The sequence below is a fragment of the Westerdykella ornata genome (assembly GCF_010094085.1).
Source record: "Westerdykella ornata strain CBS 379.55 unplaced genomic scaffold EI97scaffold_15, whole genome shotgun sequence".
In the NCBI taxonomy this organism is placed as follows: domain Eukaryota; kingdom Fungi; phylum Ascomycota; class Dothideomycetes; order Pleosporales; family Sporormiaceae; genus Westerdykella; species Westerdykella ornata.
The window spans coordinates 45296-61967 of NW_022986865.1; the positions used below are offsets into that span (position 1 = coordinate 45296).

General features: G+C 53.2%; 8 protein-coding genes across 8 annotated transcripts; 6 read left to right on the top strand and 2 right to left on the bottom strand.

Annotated features, from left to right (window-relative positions):
- Positions 1-1704: 1704 nt before the first annotated feature.
- Positions 1705-3514, top strand: EI97DRAFT_502088 (uncharacterized protein; the record flags this gene model as incomplete). The annotated part of the gene is made up of 4 exons (XM_033802739.1): positions 1705-1786; positions 1875-2077; positions 2161-2284; positions 2557-3514. The coding sequence occupies 4 exons, from the start codon at positions 1705-1707 to the stop codon at positions 3264-3266; spliced, it is 1119 nt and encodes a 372-aa protein (XP_033652677.1). The 3' UTR covers positions 3267-3514.
- A 141-nt stretch (positions 3515-3655) lies between these two features.
- EI97DRAFT_420666 (flavo protein) lies at positions 3656-4588 on the top strand (the record flags this gene model as incomplete). Its single annotated transcript, XM_033797035.1, has 2 exons — positions 3656-4262; positions 4323-4588. The coding sequence occupies exons 1-2, from the start codon at positions 3710-3712 to the stop codon at positions 4586-4588; spliced, it is 819 nt and encodes a 272-aa protein (XP_033652678.1). The 5' UTR covers positions 3656-3709.
- A 216-nt stretch (positions 4589-4804) lies between these two features.
- On the top strand, positions 4805-5167 carry EI97DRAFT_78445 (uncharacterized protein). The gene has a single exon (XM_033803075.1). The coding sequence runs from the start codon at positions 4914-4916 to the stop codon at positions 5124-5126; it is 213 nt and encodes a 70-aa protein (XP_033652679.1). The 5' UTR covers positions 4805-4913; the 3' UTR covers positions 5127-5167.
- Positions 5168-5433: 266 nt separating this feature from the next.
- Positions 5434-7465, top strand: EI97DRAFT_468104 (ABC1 family protein). The gene is made up of 3 exons (XM_033801642.1): positions 5434-5814; positions 5869-7040; positions 7095-7465. Exons 1-3 carry the CDS (start codon positions 5507-5509, stop codon positions 7343-7345), a joined length of 1731 nt encoding a protein of 576 aa, XP_033652680.1. The 5' UTR covers positions 5434-5506; the 3' UTR covers positions 7346-7465.
- Positions 7466-8302: 837 nt separating this feature from the next.
- On the top strand, positions 8303-11221 carry EI97DRAFT_379781 (HECT-domain-containing protein; the record flags this gene model as incomplete). Its single annotated transcript, XM_033795731.1, has 9 exons — positions 8303-8336; positions 8398-8436; positions 8495-8600; positions 8652-8785; positions 8834-10079; positions 10130-10561; positions 10613-10838; positions 10894-11063; positions 11122-11221. 9 exons carry the CDS (start codon positions 8303-8305, stop codon positions 11219-11221), a joined length of 2487 nt encoding a protein of 828 aa, XP_033652681.1.
- Positions 11222-12147: 926 nt separating this feature from the next.
- On the top strand, positions 12148-13925 carry EI97DRAFT_420674 (non-specific lipid-transfer protein). The gene is made up of 3 exons (XM_033797036.1): positions 12148-12224; positions 12281-12843; positions 12907-13925. The coding sequence occupies exons 2-3, from the start codon at positions 12347-12349 to the stop codon at positions 13793-13795; spliced, it is 1386 nt and encodes a 461-aa protein (XP_033652682.1). The 5' UTR covers positions 12148-12224; positions 12281-12346; the 3' UTR covers positions 13796-13925.
- A 161-nt stretch (positions 13926-14086) lies between these two features.
- EI97DRAFT_434382 (uncharacterized protein) lies at positions 14087-14396 on the bottom strand. The gene has a single exon (XM_033798618.1). The coding sequence runs from the start codon at positions 14360-14362 to the stop codon at positions 14126-14128; it is 237 nt and encodes a 78-aa protein (XP_033652683.1). The 5' UTR covers positions 14363-14396; the 3' UTR covers positions 14087-14125.
- A 27-nt stretch (positions 14397-14423) lies between these two features.
- EI97DRAFT_78536 (uncharacterized protein) lies at positions 14424-15762 on the bottom strand. Its single transcript, XM_033803077.1, has 2 exons — positions 15115-15762; positions 14424-15063 (listed from the first exon to the last, which is right to left on the bottom strand). The coding sequence occupies exons 1-2, from the start codon at positions 15557-15559 to the stop codon at positions 14450-14452; spliced, it is 1059 nt and encodes a 352-aa protein (XP_033652684.1). The 5' UTR covers positions 15560-15762; the 3' UTR covers positions 14424-14449.
- Between the last annotated feature and the right edge of the window lie 910 nt (positions 15763-16672).

Here is a 16672-nt window from a genome sequence, read left to right on the forward strand (position 1 = left end):
ACATGGCTAGAACAGAAGTGGCGATGCGGACGGATTACTCTAAAAGCTAGGCCTTTGAGCTTTGTGAAAGCGCAATCATTTGGAGACGAAGCATAATATCAATTCAGAGTATGAAACAGGTTCAGGAAGCTGGACTCAACCTCTCTATGGGAGTATATAATCAATAATCACCCTGGGGCACCAAAATGAGAGTCGTCTCCCTGTCTCAACAAGGCCTAGCTGGCCTTCTCAATGTACCTTTCCAAGTTCAGACTTGTGAAGACGGGTTCACGCACTGCTGTAATGCAGCCGACGAGCAAGACACATGCGTTGGTCAGGAATAGCTGCGTAGTTGTGAGCGGAGAATACGATTTCTTTGGGTCTTTCGGAAGGGACACAGGGATTAATGATGGCCTTCTCTTTGGGGAACTTTTACCCAGAGTAATACATCAATAAAGGTTATCTCCAAGGTTTGGCACCCAAGCACACTTCTTTTCCGTATATCTATCCAAACGAAAGGATTGATTACCACAATGGAAATTCAGAGATATTATCAGCAGGTTTTCAGCTCCGCATAATGGATCTTCTAGCGCATATTAATGTCATCGATAAGTTAACGGAGGATTGCGAGGAAAGCCTTGAAGACCTCGAACAACCCTAGAAATTGTCCGCCTTGCTGCCACACCACAGGTTCTGCGACGTCTTCTGCCCAACGACTGGACGTGTTGCGACTCCATGACACCGACAGTGTGGCTTAAACTGGTTTAACATCTGGCGTGAAGCAAAATCCGGACCAGTTACACCTCGAAAGAAACCGCATCAGCAATCTGAGCCTTAAAGCACTGATAGGGTTAACCTAGAAGATACAAGTCGGACATCTGATGCAGTAGGACGATGTCTCGCCCGGTCAGAAATCCTCTTCACTGCGAAAGCCGCCTTAATACCTACCATATGACGGCATCAAACGTCTACAATCGCTCGTTTTTCAGGACATACATGTCACACAATCCATACGCAAAGCACCGCGTTCTCGACGTCACTTCAACAATTGCTCCATGTGCCGAATTAGATTTGTGTGTACAGACTATCAGAAGAGACAGAACACGATTTCTCTCTAGCAATCCCGCTGGGACAGAACAGCCCGCACTTGAACAAGCCTTCTAAGGGTTGACGAGGTTGCCCTTTCTAGTTGAGTACGTGGATAAATACAGGCCCTCAAAAAATCCGCTTCAATTAACGGACTCTCCAGGCGTTGCTGAAATGACAGTAAGCTGGAAGGGATGAGGGCACATCCCCGATACGGCAACTTCCCCTGCCGGTGAAAGCCCTCTGATCCTTACTTCAATTCAACAACCCCAACAACACTCTCCATACCCCACTCTTGCCTAGAAAAAGATCTGCTCTCCTGTGGCGCAAAGGAGCACGGTCCTTTTGAGACAGTAATGTTGTTGGTTTCTTGTCTCCATCTTCTATCTCAGCCCGCATCAAGATCGTGACTCGCGATAACGATCACTACGGCATCCGTCACTACAGCAAGTTCCGGCTTACTCCTCAACTGCATCCTTTCCATTGCCTCCGCTACCTCTAGCAGCTCTTCTTCTGCGCCACTTTACTGCGTCAGTTCTGCCTCCCTCCACGGCCCGAGTTTGTATACCAGATCCAGCACCCCACCTCAATCTCGAACTCCGTATAAACAGCAAGCGTGGCGTAAGTTCCCTATACTAGATGTTGAAGGAGACAGGTCAGCTAACTCTGTTCTTAGTTATCACACTACCATCTTCTGACTCCCCCTTCGTCAAGCTCTTCAGTGTGTTTCTCGGCTTTGGGCTTTTCTGGAGTCTGCACTCTCGCTCTTCTGGGTCCCCTCGACGCCGGTTATATACTGCCCTATACAGCTCCAAGAGTTTGGCACCTTATAGAATGTCTCTGGGATAAACAGGCGCGTCACAATCAACAATCACCATCGACACTCCCCGTAGACGTAACGATGGCAGATCCGATGGTGCAGTTGTGGCACACAATGCCCGGCACCATATTATATCTGCCTTCGGCTAGTTTGGTTCGCATGGATTCGATCATCTTTAGACAGATAGGCATGGTAAGTGCCCAGAACCATGTGGCATGATCTTACGGCAACTGACGCCACACTGCAACAGGATTTCAACTACTTTGACCATCCAGTCCTTATCCTTCGTGCGGATCCTACCACTCAGATCGTCGAATTCCTACCAATCGTCCAGCTACAAGGTGCAACTGCGCAGCGTGCTAGATCTGTCGCTCCCCGACTTGCATCGGTATGGCATCAGTACGTCCTTATAAACGAAGCATGGTGCCTGAACGATCTTGAGGTGACAAGAGCCGACCCAGATGTTATCGCATTCGAGACAGTATTCTTGGGTCCCCATTCTATGCGTACCGGCAACAAACATTGGATCTGCGTAGGGCAGACTTGGGAAGTGGAGGGCAAGTTCCTGCAAGCTTATCCCCTCACTACACCTCATCAGAGGTCGAAGGGCTTGCCTAACCCTAGGATGTACCTGTCCAACGACAGCCTGCGCAAGATCTAAGCGTTGATAGAATATATCGCGTCGCACCCGGTTTGTATTCAAACGGAGCCATCATCAAAGGACCTTACTCGATACCCACCACTGCGCGGTACCCCTAAAGTCGGTCATGTTTACCGGCTTCCATTGAGGACCCAAAATCCAGCTCTTAATGAGGCTCAGAACCACTCGTACTTCGAACGACCCCTCGGAAAGCCGTTTCTGATAACGGAGATTGGCGTATCCCTAGGAGGAAAAGCCACCGGCGGCCCGAAACCTGCTGTCCGCGGTTTCGCCCTGACGACGTTCCATGATGAACCTATCAATTTCCCTCTGCAGCGCCAGGACGACCGTACGTATATAATCCGGTCACAATACCTCCCGGTGGAGGGTCCAAATGTAGAGATCCATGATCGCTTGCCGGTAGTGGCACTGGCTCCAAACAGTCCCAGATTCAGGAAGATGTCATACGTGAACGTACTGAAGCAATTCCGTGTTGAGGTCGCAGAACTTCACGACTGGACTGCTGAGAATGCCCCTGAGATACACGTCGGGGAAGACACTATTCGTGGCTTGCTGCAGTGGCATGCGGCCTTGAGACTCCGACGGCAAGATCCAGCTCTCTACAATACGTGCAGGATGATTGTAGAGATGCAGGGACTCGGCGGTCTGCTCCACGTTCAGATGCATCCTGGAGCCGCCACGGCTGGACAGGGGGATAGAGTGCACCAGGCGGAGCAGTGACGGGAGAACTACAAAGCTTAGAGTGAGGCAACTGGGATAGAGGACCGGACATTTGACAAGACTCAGTTCGATGGAGGATAATGGACTTGGGGAAGATGAGAGGAGGACGACTTGAGTTGGGCTAAGAAGGGATGAAAAATGGATCCGGGGTCGATTGACAATGTCTGGAGATGACGGATCGTGACTATAGCAGTATGCGGCATCATTATGGGGAAGCCGAATCTAATGTCTCGTGAACTGTACCTAATGTTACCCAAAGGGGAAGTCGAAGATAGAAATATGGTGGTTTTCGGTTCTCCTCAGTTTGGGCTCTTGGCATCCCTGCGTCATCTTACTAATCTATGCATGTCCCAACGTCATCCTGCATCCATTTGTTAACAGTCCCGAATACCAGCACCACATTGCCTTCCTCACCAAAACACGCCCGTACGCTAATCCGCGGAATGAGCAATCCTCCAATATCGGATCTTCACCCCCTCAACATCGCCCCTGTCTCTCATCAACATCTATCCAGTCCCCCGTTTCCTCCCTCCGAACACCCGTCGCGCGTTCCCTCCCCGCTCGTCCTCCCCTTGAACGATGAGAAGCTACACCTTCTTCTCTGTGCTACCGGCTCGGTCGCTACCATAAAGATCCCCAACATAATCTCCGCACTCTCCCGGCACGCTAACCTCTCCATCCGCCTGGTCTTCACGCATTCCGCCGCACAGTTCTTGCAGGCGCAGAGTTCAGAGCAACCTTCGTTGGACACGCTCGCGACCGCCCCGAACGTTGACGGCATATACTTCGACGAGGATGAATGGCGGGAGCCCTGGGTAAGAGGTAACAAGATTTTGCATATTGAGTTGAGGAGATGGGCAGATATTATGGTTATTGCGCCCTTAAGCGCAGATGCGTTAGCAAAGATTGTGGGGGGCATGAGCGGCAACTTGTTGCTCAGTGTGGTGCGGGCATGGGATACGACGGGGGAGCTGGATTCGGTGAGGGACGTGGTTCGTGAGAGTTTGCAGAAGGCGGGACGGACGGAGAGCGGGAGTATACATGGCAAGGACGAAGAAAATGGGTGGAAAGCGAAGAAACGGATCATTGTTGCGCCCTCGATGAATACGGCTATGTGGATGCAGCCGATTACGAAAAAGCACGTCACCGTGCTGGAAGAGGAGTGGGGAGTCAAAAACGGGGGTTGGTTCGAGGTGCTGCCGCCTATGGAGAAAGAGTTGGCATGCGGGGATGTAGGGGGTGGGGCAATGAGGGATTGGAGAGACGTTGTTGAAGTTATTGAAGAGAGGTTGGGCCTGACTGGTATCAAGGGAACGCCATAGCGACATTTCTGTTGGCTTCCATGAAGAACAGAACGTCTATCATTCCCTGCAGGGTCATTGGTTGTCGACAGTGCACTGCACTGGCTGCGGATGAAGCGTATTGACATACTTTCGCTATCTCCTCCTCTGCTACCGAGCCACGAGTTCGAAGCCAGGAAGCGCCTCGACGAGTAATCGACGGATCATTGCCGCAGTGGAAATGCGGTAATGTGGAGCACGCATAGCGTCACACGATACTCTTCATAACACTCGCATGGAGCACTAGGAGGTCGAACTAGATGAGGACTCTCACCAAGGACCTCTCGAAGATCGTCAAGTCCGTACGATGGCGACTTCGATTCTAGCTCCCATGAGCCGCATGGAGAATGTTCCTGCCATTGGGGACCCACCCTTCGTCTCTCTCCCTAGCAAGATGCAGCAGAGGTGGAAGACCCCAAGCACAGGTGCTCACATACTTTCGATGAATATATCGCCTCAGCACGCACTGGTCGTTGACAGCATCACGGATAGACGACTCATAGACCTGAGGAGGCCATGATATGTACTATATTCTCCCCTGTATAATAGTTTCTATGAGATCATATTCAAATGTTCGCGTATGATCTGTCCGCCTACGAGTTCTACCCGTTTCTGCAGATGATATTGGAGGATACCACAGCCCTCTTCTCATGCGGTGGCTCGTCTACTATGTATGCATCTGACCATTACTTTCTGTGTACTGTGTACATGTATCCAAGCCGGGATCGAAGAGATCTCCAAGCGAGATCGCGAACATTCACTGCCAAGCGACAGGGGTCCTATTCGCCTCGACCTCCGCAGAAAAACTTTAGTGTGGAATTGTGGACGGCAGCTCACTCCACCCCATAATTGTAGCATATTAGACTCCCCTTTTATTATACTTGTAAGGATGCGTGTATAATGTCTTCTTTCAGCTCGTTTCCCTCCCTTTTTGCCCGGCGGACAGGGCCCTGGACGTGTCGAGCATGCCTGAGGAGACAGGCGATTCCGCAGCACCGAAGCGGGTTTGCGACCAACACGATACCGGAAGGCGCCACCAAGTCTACGGCTGTTCCGAGGAGCAAGCACAGGAGGAGGATTGTAATTGCAGCAGGAGCAGGGGGAATTGCGGCGGCAGCAGTCATTTTCAATGACGAGGCAAGGCATGCTTTCACTGCGGTGCAGAGAAGCGGTCGCGTGCTCTCGACGTTGTTCATATGCATCAATGAGTAGGCGCGCACGACCTCCAATGGTACCCAACACATTGTTAATTTCAAGTGCAGCTACCGGTCTACGTTAAAGCGCGACCAGGAAGAGGACTACCCAGAACTCCTTAGAGCCTGCCATTTACGATGCGCGAAACGGACGCTCCGTACCCTCGAGAAGAACGGGTCGATATTCATAAAGCTGGGACAACATCTGAGCAGCATGAACTATCTGCTTCCGACAGAATGGTGCGATACCTTTATCCCCTTGCAAGATAAATGCCCGGTGTCCTCGTTCGAGTCAATTGAAGCGATGGTGTTGAAGGATACGGGGATTCCGCTGTCGGACATCTTTTCAGAGTTTGAGAAACTACCAATTGGTGCTGCGTCGCTGGCGCAAGTGCACCGCGCCGTACTGAAGGGGACGGGACAGAAGGTCGCAGTCAAGGTGCAGCACCCGGCGCTGGACGAGTGGGCTAAGCTGGACCTGGCCCTGACTCGGTTCACGTTCGAGACGCTGAAGAGATGGTTCCCCGAGTACGATCTCACATGGCTTTCGGAAGAGATGGAGATGTCCTTGCCGCAGGAGCTGGATTTCCATCGTGAAGGACAGAACGCGATTCGAGCTCGGAATTATTTCATGGAAGTGCCAGATGCGCCGGTCATCATCCCGGAGGTGATATGGGCAAGGAGACGTATACTGGTCATGGAGTATGTGAGTGGTCATCGCCCGGATGATCTGGAATACCTAGATTCCCGTGGCATTGATCGAGATGAGGTGTCCGCTGCATTGGCGCGTATCTTCAACGAGATGATTTTCGGGACCAACGCGCCTCTTCACTGCGATCCACACGGCGGTAATATCGCCATTCGGCACAACCCGTCTCGGCGAGGAAATGGCAACTTCGACGTCATCATGTACGATCACGGCTTATACCGCGATATACCCGTCGATATCAGGAGGTCGTATGCGAAGCTCTGGCTCGCAGTCCTGGACGCGGACGAACCCCGGATGCGCAAGTATGCAAATGAGGTGGCAGGGATCACTGACGAGCACTTTGCTCTGTTTGCCAGCGCCATCACGGGGAGGGACTACAGCGTTGTCAAGCAGAACGTGGCCTTGCCCCGGAGTGTGGAGGAGAAGCAAACGATATCGGAAGCGTTGGGGGAGGGCATGCTCGAACAGCTGATCCAGCTCCTTGGACGTGTGCCACGTGTGATTCTCCTGATTCTGAAGACGAACGATTTGAGTGAGTGGTCTAGTTCTGTTACGAATATGAATTCGGTACTGACGTTCTCCATAGCCCGATCGCTCGACGAGAATCTGCACACGCGCCAAGGGCCAGCAAGGACGTTCCTTATCTTGGCCCGGTATGCGTCTCGCACCGTGTACGAGGAGCAGCTGGAGAAGTTGTCTGGGAGTCTGTTTTGGCCGCCCAACTTGATCGACTTTCTGAAAGCGTGGAGCAGGCACATGCGCGTCGAGCTGAAGCTAAGCGCGTACGAGAGTTATCTCAAATTGAGGGCGTTGCTGGGAATGGAGGCTGTAGTCTAGCGTGCGCTGTTTGGAGGAGGGAATTGTACATATCTGAGATGGGGATGTAAAATATAGTAATCATCTTGGTAGACGGAGCGTCAGTAGCTACACTTGAAAGGAATACCCATTTGACTGGAGAACCATATCTTATTAAGCATATGCCTGCATTTGTGAATAACTGTTCTTGTTTAAACTATACCGTCAACTGCGGTTTTTGCACAACGAGGTCTCCAAATCTCATACAAATTCCAACCCAGCTCCTTTTCAACAAGTGGCTTAGCAGTGGAGGTGCTGTGGCGCGGGCCGTAAAGTGCTTGATATCATCCCTCACTCAGGAGAGAGCGCGGTAACAGGGGCGCCAAGTGTCTGAAGGAGAGCGAATTGAGAATCATTCTTTCATCAGTCTTCGTCCCCACTGTGTGGTCCCATTTATTACACAGTAGAACATGTAGAAGATATTTATATCAGCAGCTACTGTAGCCGCCGTCCTTAACAGGCCAGTACTCCGTACACGGTCCAGAGCGGGGCATGAAATGCGGAAGCGTTGGGGCTCGTGCCAAGAGACGAAACCGACTCCAAACCTGCGTTCCCAAACCCCTTCTGTGTCCTACCACAGTACTCTCGGTGTCTCTGCTACACCTCACCACAATCCTTTCTCGCACCGCTACGCTCCCCGTCGCCTGCTCTTGTTTGCGGCGGTGAATTCTCACGCCCCCTGTCCTTCGAGGTCCGCGCGCCGAACCTTTTGTAACGTCAGGGCCTTGTGCACGGTCGCTCTCTTGCACTCCACCACACCACCACCAGCACAGCCTCACCCGCCCGCACCCCCGACCGCATTCGACCTCGCCGAGCTCCACGAGCTTGCAGACACAGCTGCAGCTCGCCCCTATCCGCTTCCTCCGCCTTTCTACGTAGAGAGCCGGGCCTGAAAAACGCTTCTTTATCAAGCTTCCGCTTGCCATCCTTTCTCGCAGCATGGATGCGGGACCGCCCAACCTTCGTGTCACGAGTATGTACCGCCCCAGCGCCGCCATCTAGGACTCCCTCATCTCATACTCACCACTTTGCAGTCATTGCCGCCGATGGGCTCTATAAGCGCGATGTCTTCAGTATGCTCTCCCATCTCCCCTTGGGAACGTCGGTCGGTTGCTTATCAAGGGCTTGCAGGATTTCCCGACCCTTTCGCCGTTGCCACGATCAATGGCGAGCAGACACGGACGACTAATGTCTGTAAGAAGACGCTTAACCCCTATTGGAATGAGAGCTTCGATATGTGCGTCACGACCAACTTCCGGGAGATGTACAACTGCTGATATCGGCTTAGGAGAGTGACCGAGGACAGCGTGCTCGCCGTACAGATATTTGACCAGAAGAAGTTCAAAAAGAAGGACCAGGGGTTCCTAGGTGTCATCAATATCCGCATAGGCAGTGTTATCGACCTGGAAGCTGGCGGTGATGGTATGTCCTCCGCCGCAGATGCGGGATGGGCGCTAACGTTACCTCCAGAAATGCTGACACGGGACCTGAAAAAGTCAAACGACAACATGGTGGTACATGGGAAACTGATCCTGAACCTATCTACAAATCTAAGCACCCCGCCTCCGCCGCCTGGGAGTGCTCCAAATGGGGTTGGTTCCGGCCGTCCCTCTGTTCCCGCTACACATTCTGCGCAATCATCCATCAATGGTCTCGGTGCTTCGAGTTCGAGTACGGCAGCTGTGTCCACGCCGATACAACCCACCCAGAACCTTCATCCCTCCGACGTGTATCCCGGACAGCGACCCCATCTGCCAGCTCAGCCCACGCCCCAACGCCTCAGTCAGCCTACACCTGCTCTACCGACAAACGCGATGGCGCCGACGGCGCCGACACAAAACGGGACAACCTCCACCACCAACCCGAACGCGCAGTACAGCGCCTTTGAGGATGCTCATGGGCGTCTGCCTCCGGGCTGGGAGCGCAGGGAAGACCACCTAGGCAGGACATATTACGTCGACCACAATACCAGACAAACAACTTGGATACGGCCTGGAGCCAGCTTTAATGAGAGCGAGCAACGGACCGCGTTGGCTGCTCAAACCCAACGCGAGCGCACGCAGCACCAAAATCGTATGTTGCCGGAGGACCGTACGGGAGCCAACTCGCCTACCTTGTCAGAACGTCAGCCCTCACCCGCGGCCTCCTCCACTGCGGTATCTATGATGGCTACCGGAGCGACAACTGCCGGCACAGGAGAGCTGCCCGCTGGTTGGGAGCAACGACATACCCCTGAAGGCAGGCCATACTTTGTGGATCACAATACCCGCACCACTACCTGGGTTGACCCTCGCCGCCAACAGTACATCCGGATGTACGGTGGACAAAACGCGAGCAGCAGCACTATTCAGCAACAACCGGTATCTCAACTCGGACCACTGCCGTCGGGATGGGAGATGCGTCTTACCAATACGGCTAGAGTATACTTTGTAGACCACAACACCAAGACGACCACCTGGGACGACCCCCGCTTACCGTCCTCGCTCGACCAGAATGTACCCCAGTATAAGCGTGATTTCCGCCGGAAGCTGATTTATTTCCGGTCGCAGCCGGCACTCCGCATCGTTTCAGGGCAATGTCATGTTAAGGTTAGACGAAATCACATCTTCGAAGATTCATATCATGAGATCATGCGGCAAAGCGCTGCTGATCTGAAAAAACGGTTGATGATCAAGTTTGATGGCGAAGATGGTCTTGATTATGGCGGTCTTTCTCGGTATGTACCATGGAACAGAAGTTTTGGATCTTGGGCTAACGCAGATGCAGCGAATTTTTCTTCCTGCTCTCACACGAGATGTTTAACCCATTCTACTGCTTATTCGAGTACTCGGCACACGACAATTATACCCTGCAAATCAACCCGCATTCCGGCATTAATCCCGAGCATCTCAACTACTTCAAGTTCATTGGGCGCGTTGTCGGGTTAGCCATCTTCCACCGCAGATTTTTGGATGCATTCTTCATTGGAGCGTTCTACAAGATGATTTTGAGAAAGAAGGTCACACTGCAGGATATGGAGGGTGTGGATGCCGACTTCCACAGAAATCTAGAGTGGATGCTGAACAATGACATCACGGATGCGCTGGAGCTTACCTTTTCGACGGAAGACGAGCGGTTTGGCGAGACTGTCACCATTGAGCTGAAGCCTGGAGGGGAGCACATTGAGGTGACGAATGAGAATAAGCAGGAATACGTCAAGTAAGTAGAGGAGTTTTCCACTTGTCGATGTTCGCTTGCTGACATGTCCAGTCTCATCACCGAGTGGCGCATCCAGAAACGAGTGGAGGAACAGTTCCAGGCGTTTATCTCTGGCTTCAACGAACTGATTCCCCCGGACCTAATCAACGTTTTCGATGAACGCGAACTTGAACTCCTGATTGGCGGTATTGCGGACATTGACGTGGATGACTGGAAGAAGCACACAGATTACCGGGGCTACACGGAAAACGATGAAGTGATTCAAAACTTCTGGAAGGTAGATGACTGTGGGATACGCTTTTCCATAGACAAGTCCGGCTGACCAATTGCAGTGCATTCGGAGCTGGGATGCAGAGCAGAAGTCGAGATTACTGCAGTTTGCGACGGGTACCTCCAGAATCCCGGTCAATGGTTTCAAAGATCTGCAAGGTAGCGACGGACCGAGAAGGTTTACGATTGAGAAGGCGGGAGAGATCAATCAGTTGCCGAAGTCACATACTTGGTATGTCTCTTCCCATGTTATCCCTTTGAAAGGACACATGCCTAACTCTCTTGCACAGCTTCAACCGGCTCGATCTTCCACCATATAAGACGTATGAAGCGCTGAATCAGAAACTGACGATCGCGGTGGAGGAGACTGTCGGGTTTGGACAGGAGTAGACGAGGAGCATTGTTGGATGGTCCGCTTGGCGTGCTTCAGCCTTGGCTGATTTATGAATTGGTCGTATGCGTTGTTGCTGTCGGATTTGAGTTGAGTTGCATCAAGATACCAATGGAGGGACCATGCTATTCCATCTCGGGGGCTCCGAGAGGAAGGAGACATGGGTATGGGCATTCGAGGCTGTATTCTTATGCCTGTCCGTGTGTAGACACGACGTACCTTCTCCTGAAGAGCGATACTTTTTGGGGTGAGATGGGTAGGTGCCGAGGGTCACGAGCATGTCGATGAGGTATGGAGACCGAAAGCGTTTATCTCTAGGGTCGTTATCATTGAGCAGAGGCGTTGTCGGGGCTTGGGGTTTGGGTAGGTGTTTGGATATTGGGAGGGGGTGGTGGTTTCGAAGTGCTCCGTAATGTAAGCATAATGGGACTAGGTGAATGCTGTAGACAAACAAGCCTGAGGAGCATACAATGGCACGGGTGTTCTTGTCTATCCTTGATGTTAGGTAGGCTTGCATAGTGATGCAAATACGGGGTCGGAATTGTAGACAGGGGAATGGAATTTGCACCAGCATGCCCCGTGTGAAATAGGTAAGACCATTCCAGCCAATCAGGCGAGGATCGGCTCTTGGGCTGGAGTGGAATACTCAGGTAGGGTCTTCAAGGTTGTACCGCTTCTGACTAGAGAAGAACGAGGCAGTTGTGCAGGGAAGGACGGCCTTGGTTTTCCGTAGCCGCAGAAGAGGAGAGTGCTGGCTTTTACTTATTATTCGACGTCTGCTTTTCGACGCTTTTATTCGATCAGGACAGGCAGGGGAGTACTGGGGCCCCGCGTTAGGCCATGCCCCTTGGGGAAGGGACCTCGGCTTCTCCACATTCAGTTGCTGACGACGGATGCGCCGGGGCGACGGCTACATCAACATGGCCAAGGTCCTGGGGCGGAGTGAGAGGGTATAAGGACCTGGCTGTCTTACTCTTCCTCTGCTTTGCCTGCTTCTGATCCGTAAGTCGTATCCTTTTCCCCTCGACTCCATCATCCAACTAACCTCTCTATCCCAGCCAGACCTCACCTCCTCCCATATCTCACACCTCACCTCAACCCACCCATACACCACCCACAAAAAAATGGCGCCCCAAAAACAAACGCAACCCGTCTACGTCCTCGGCGTCGGCATGACCAAGTTCATCAAACCACGCGGCAAAGTCGACTACCCAGAACTCGGCTTCGAAGCCGGCATCAAAGCGCTCCTAGACGCCCACATCAACTACGACGACGTCGACCAAGGCGTCGCCTGCTACTGCTACGGCGACAGCACGTGCGGCCAGCGCGTCTTCTACCAGTTCGGCATGACGGGCATCCCCATCTACAACGTCAACAACAACTGCTCGACGGGGTCGACGGGGCTGTTCATGGGGAGGAATATGATTGCGCACGGGGCCGCCGATTGCGTCCTCGTCGTGGGGTTCGAGAAGATGTTTCCGGGTTCGTTGCAGACGTTCTTCCAGGATCGCGCGAATCCGACGGGCACGAGTGGGTTGGTCATGAAGGAGACGAGGGGCGTTACCAAGGCCCCCGGTGCGGCGCAGATGTTTGGGAATGCGGGGAGGGAGCATATGGAGAAGTAAGTTCAGTTACATCTATCCTCACCAGCATCACCATCACCCTACTAATAGATTGAATGCAGATACGGCTCCCAACCACAAGACTTCGCCGAAATCGCCCGCATCAACCACGCCCACTCCAAAAACAACCCCTACTCGCAATTCCAAGACGAATACACCCTGGACCAAATCCTCCAATCTCCCATGATCCACTCGCCCTTGACAAAACTCCAATGCTGCCCGACCTCGGACGGCGCCGCCGCCGCCGTCCTCGTCTCCCAGGCCTTCCTCGACGCGAGACCGCACCTGAAATCCCAAGCCATCCTCATCGCGGGACAATGCCTCGCCACCGACTCGCCCAACCTGTTCAACAGGAGCGCCATCGAGCTGGTCGGCTACTCGATGAGCGAGCGCGCCGCGAAAGCCGCGGTGCAGGAGGCGAACGTATCCCCGCAAGACGTCAAGGTGTGCGAGCTGCACGACTGCTTCTCGGCGAACGAAATGGTCACCATTGAAGCCCTCGGTCTGGCTCCCAAGGGCAAGGCGCACGAACTCGTTCGCGCGGGCGGCATCACTTACGGTCCTGCCTGCAAGGTCGTTATCAATCCCTCGGGCGGCTTGATTTCAAAGGGCCACCCGCTCGGCGCTACGGGCCTGGCCCAGTGCGCCGAACTCGTCTGGCATATGCGTGGATGGGCCAACAATCGCTCCGTCAAGGACACCACCGTCGCGCTTCAGCACAATCTCGGTCTCGGAGGCGCGGTTGTGTGTACCGTGTACAAGCGTGCCGATGGATCCGCAGCGCGCGATGTATCGGACGAAGAGGTTGCGAGACTGACGGGTCTGGGATATAACCCAGCTACTCAAGCCAAGGGATTCACGCGCGCGCAGGTCGATGCCGTGAGGAGTAAGAAGGCCAGGAGCGAGTGGGCGTTGCAGGATACCGAGGAGAAGGTGGAGGCGAGGTTTTGAATTTCATGTGGAGAGAGCTAGAGAAGGAGGCCTGGAATGCGTCTTCTTGATGTGACATGAGCGATGTTGTGTTTGTTATTGTATATACTCCCCGATTGGTTTATTGATCGTTTCTCATGACCATTAGTCTATCCCTCTTGACGTACCTGGAGTGCATGATATGCACATCATCCCGTTGCAGCATCGCCTTCAGCATCCACCGCCTTTAATGTTCAACATTGGACTTCCATGTCTCAAGAAGAACTCCATCCTAGAGCCTCGAAATCCATGGACACTGATTCGAAATCCCTCCGACGCCTGCCCCATGCTCCCATCCGTCCATGCATCAGTTCACGATTGGGTATGAATGCATCCCTCTTCTTCATTCTCCTCCTTCTCCTCCTTTGGCTCCATCTTCTCCTTCTCCATACGAGCCTCGCAATCCTCGCCAAAATCATACGCAGGAGGCGGCTTATCCCCACCTCCATCCCTCGCTCCACAACACGCCCACGACCCCCAAACCGGCCACACCAGATACCAACACGAGACTCCATACACCAGACTCAGGCACTCCACCACCTTCGACATCGAAGTCCTTGCAGCCAGCGCGCTGGAGCCGATAACTCGTCCAATCCATTCCAGGAATCTAGACACCAGGCCGCGCCTTAGCGCCGACTAGACGCGCCGGATACTGCGTTTCCAGACCGACTCGGACGAGGGCAAGTTCGGCGCACATGCACCGTTGGAGGTAGATGTGAAGCTCCTCTCCTGCGCCGTGCCGTTCGCTTGGCATTCTTCGTCCACAGTGCAGACGCCGCCTCTTGCTCCCCGGTCATCCGCCTTTCCCGCTTTCTCATTATTCGTGTTGCTGAGCAGCTTAAGCTTCCGCGTCTTCCTCCCGGTCCGAATGTCCCTCCTGCTAGTCCCACAGCAGCACAGTCCCGAGTGAATGAGCGCAGTCGCAAGTGCAAATGCGCTAGCTATCCACATAAACACAAACATCGACAGGCCCAGTTCAGAGCTGATATTCAGCTCCGCAACGCCGCTTATGACGTTGCGGAAGATGACAAACATGGCGGTTGCGATGACGGATGCGACGATGACGAGGAGCGCGTTGATGATGCAGAAGGTTGCAATGGGAAGGCTGTAGAGGCGGCTGCGAGTTGCAAGGCGGACGAAGAAAAGGAGGACGGTCGAGAGGATGGCGGACGTAAGGTAGAACGCGAACATGACGTGGGAGGCGATCCTGATGAGGTCCAGGATGTCGTTGATGTGTGAAGGGAGGTTGACTGGACGTATAGTTAGCAAGGGTTGCTACGCTGGAAACAGGGCAGACGTACTGGAAGCGCCGGCGAGAAGCTCGTTGGCTAGGATCTCCACAGGATTGAACCAGTACATTGTCTGCGGTGGCGAGCAATAGGTGACGCCCTGGTCTCTGTACCCAGAGCAAAAGCCCCACAGTCCGACCTGGTAGAAATCATGCAGGCCAAGGGACTGTGCAATGGTGTTAATGAGGTTGTAATTCGGAACAGAGGCCGGAACTATGTTAGAGAGATCAATCCGGATGAAGTACCAGTCTCTGAGGACGGGCCTGTTGTATGTGCTTCCGATCTCGAGGAGGATTAGGAAGACGACGGTGATGAAGAGGAAAACGATAGTGATGTTGGCCCAACGCTGGCGGGGCTTCGTGGCACGTTTGATTTGCTCATTGGTGAGGCCTTCTGGCACCGGACGAGTTCCTGGTGCAGCGCGGCCGTCCGAGCTGCGGCCTGTCCTAAAATGCATTGTGAACTGCTGGTGGTGAGGATCTTAAAGCTAGTAGCTATAGTATAGGGCGGGAACGCCTTGCAAGAGAAGATATGAAAGGAAAAGGAAAGAAGTCGCTGAAAATAGTGGACCGACAGTAGCGGCACATCGAAAGAATCACGGTGGGCCTGCTGGGCGAGCCAGCTCGACGTTGTTTGACTCCAGGCCTGGAGACGCGTGGTTCCCCAGTAAGGTGTTGAATCTTTTTATGGGGACATGACGTAGTCCACCGAGACACCAGGCTTTGCCGTACTGCTGGAGCAAGAATGGCAGGTAGGAACGTCGTTTCCTGCTCAGAAATGGGAGGACTTAGTTTCCACAGCTAAGGAAGGGTCGAAGGAAACGGAAACTCTATTCCAGCTGAGTTGGCATGACATGCAGCAGCAATGCTGGCCATGGGGTCATTCAAGATGTTGAGCACCCGCCTGCTGTTTGCTAGATTTGTGCGTGGAAGTCCGGGTGGTGATGATTGGCCCGGAGCGAGAGACATTCTAACAGCGACTTGCACATGTTTGTTTGCTGGTGGGCATGCAGATACGTGTTCCTGGTGTTCACCAATGTCAACGAAATCGTCATGGGAGTTGGAAGCCGTTGATTTTGACTTCTCTTGGCGCCGAGACGCTGTCAAGCTATCACTACCGTGTAGACAAGAGTAGCTTGACTGGACGGTAGGGGGATAAAGGACTTAACGAGCCGGCAACATGCAATGCTAACAAGTAATTCTGCCCTAGATTTTCTGTTATCTTCCTCTATCACTCGGAATCACCACACCCGCCCCTTTCCTACCCAGTCCCTCGGCCTCCTCTCAAGTCCCTCCTCCCTTCTTGATCTCCACCTCAAAGTCTACTTCTCTCCATTTAAAAAATAGAAATTATCCGCAAGAAACCCCACCGCTTGTAAAGCGCCTGTAAAGACCCGACCTTCGCTCGTGCACAGAGGCACCCCAATGAGAATCCACGAGAAAAATGTGATGATGTTGATATGTACGTATATGGACAACATTGATGTCGCCCATATCGGCCCCGCCAAGTCTACAAATCAGGGCGAGGCCAGGCCCGCCACGCCGTCTATTCCGTTTGTCGTCAAGGGTGA

Excerpts from the sequence above, each read along its gene's own strand:
- EI97DRAFT_78445 (XM_033803075.1), top strand. The coding sequence starts at position 4,914 with ATGGCGACTTCGATTCTAGCTCCCATGAGCCGCATGGAGAATGTTCCT.
- EI97DRAFT_468104 (XM_033801642.1), top strand. The coding sequence starts at position 5,507 with ATGTCTTCTTTCAGCTCGTTTCCCTCCCTTTTTGCCCGGCGGACAGGG. Across the intron at positions 5,815-5,868 it reads TTGTTCATATGCATCAATGA|CTACCGGTCTACGTTAAAGC; the intron begins GTAGGCGCGCAC and ends TTTCAAGTGCAG. Across the intron at positions 7,041-7,094 it reads TCTGAAGACGAACGATTTGA|CCCGATCGCTCGACGAGAAT; the intron begins GTGAGTGGTCTA and ends CGTTCTCCATAG.
- EI97DRAFT_420674 (XM_033797036.1), top strand. The coding sequence starts at position 12,347 with ATGGCGCCCCAAAAACAAACGCAACCCGTCTACGTCCTCGGCGTCGGC. Across the intron at positions 12,844-12,906 it reads GGGAGGGAGCATATGGAGAA|ATACGGCTCCCAACCACAAG; the intron begins GTAAGTTCAGTT and ends GATTGAATGCAG.
- EI97DRAFT_434382 (XM_033798618.1), bottom strand. The coding sequence starts at position 14,362 with ATGTCGAAGGTGGTGGAGTGCCTGAGTCTGGTGTATGGAGTCTCGTGT.
- EI97DRAFT_78536 (XM_033803077.1), bottom strand. The coding sequence starts at position 15,559 with ATGCATTTTAGGACAGGCCGCAGCTCGGACGGCCGCGCTGCACCAGGA. Across the intron at positions 15,064-15,114 it reads GCTTCTCGCCGGCGCTTCCA|TCAACCTCCCTTCACACATC; the intron begins GTACGTCTGCCC and ends CTATACGTCCAG.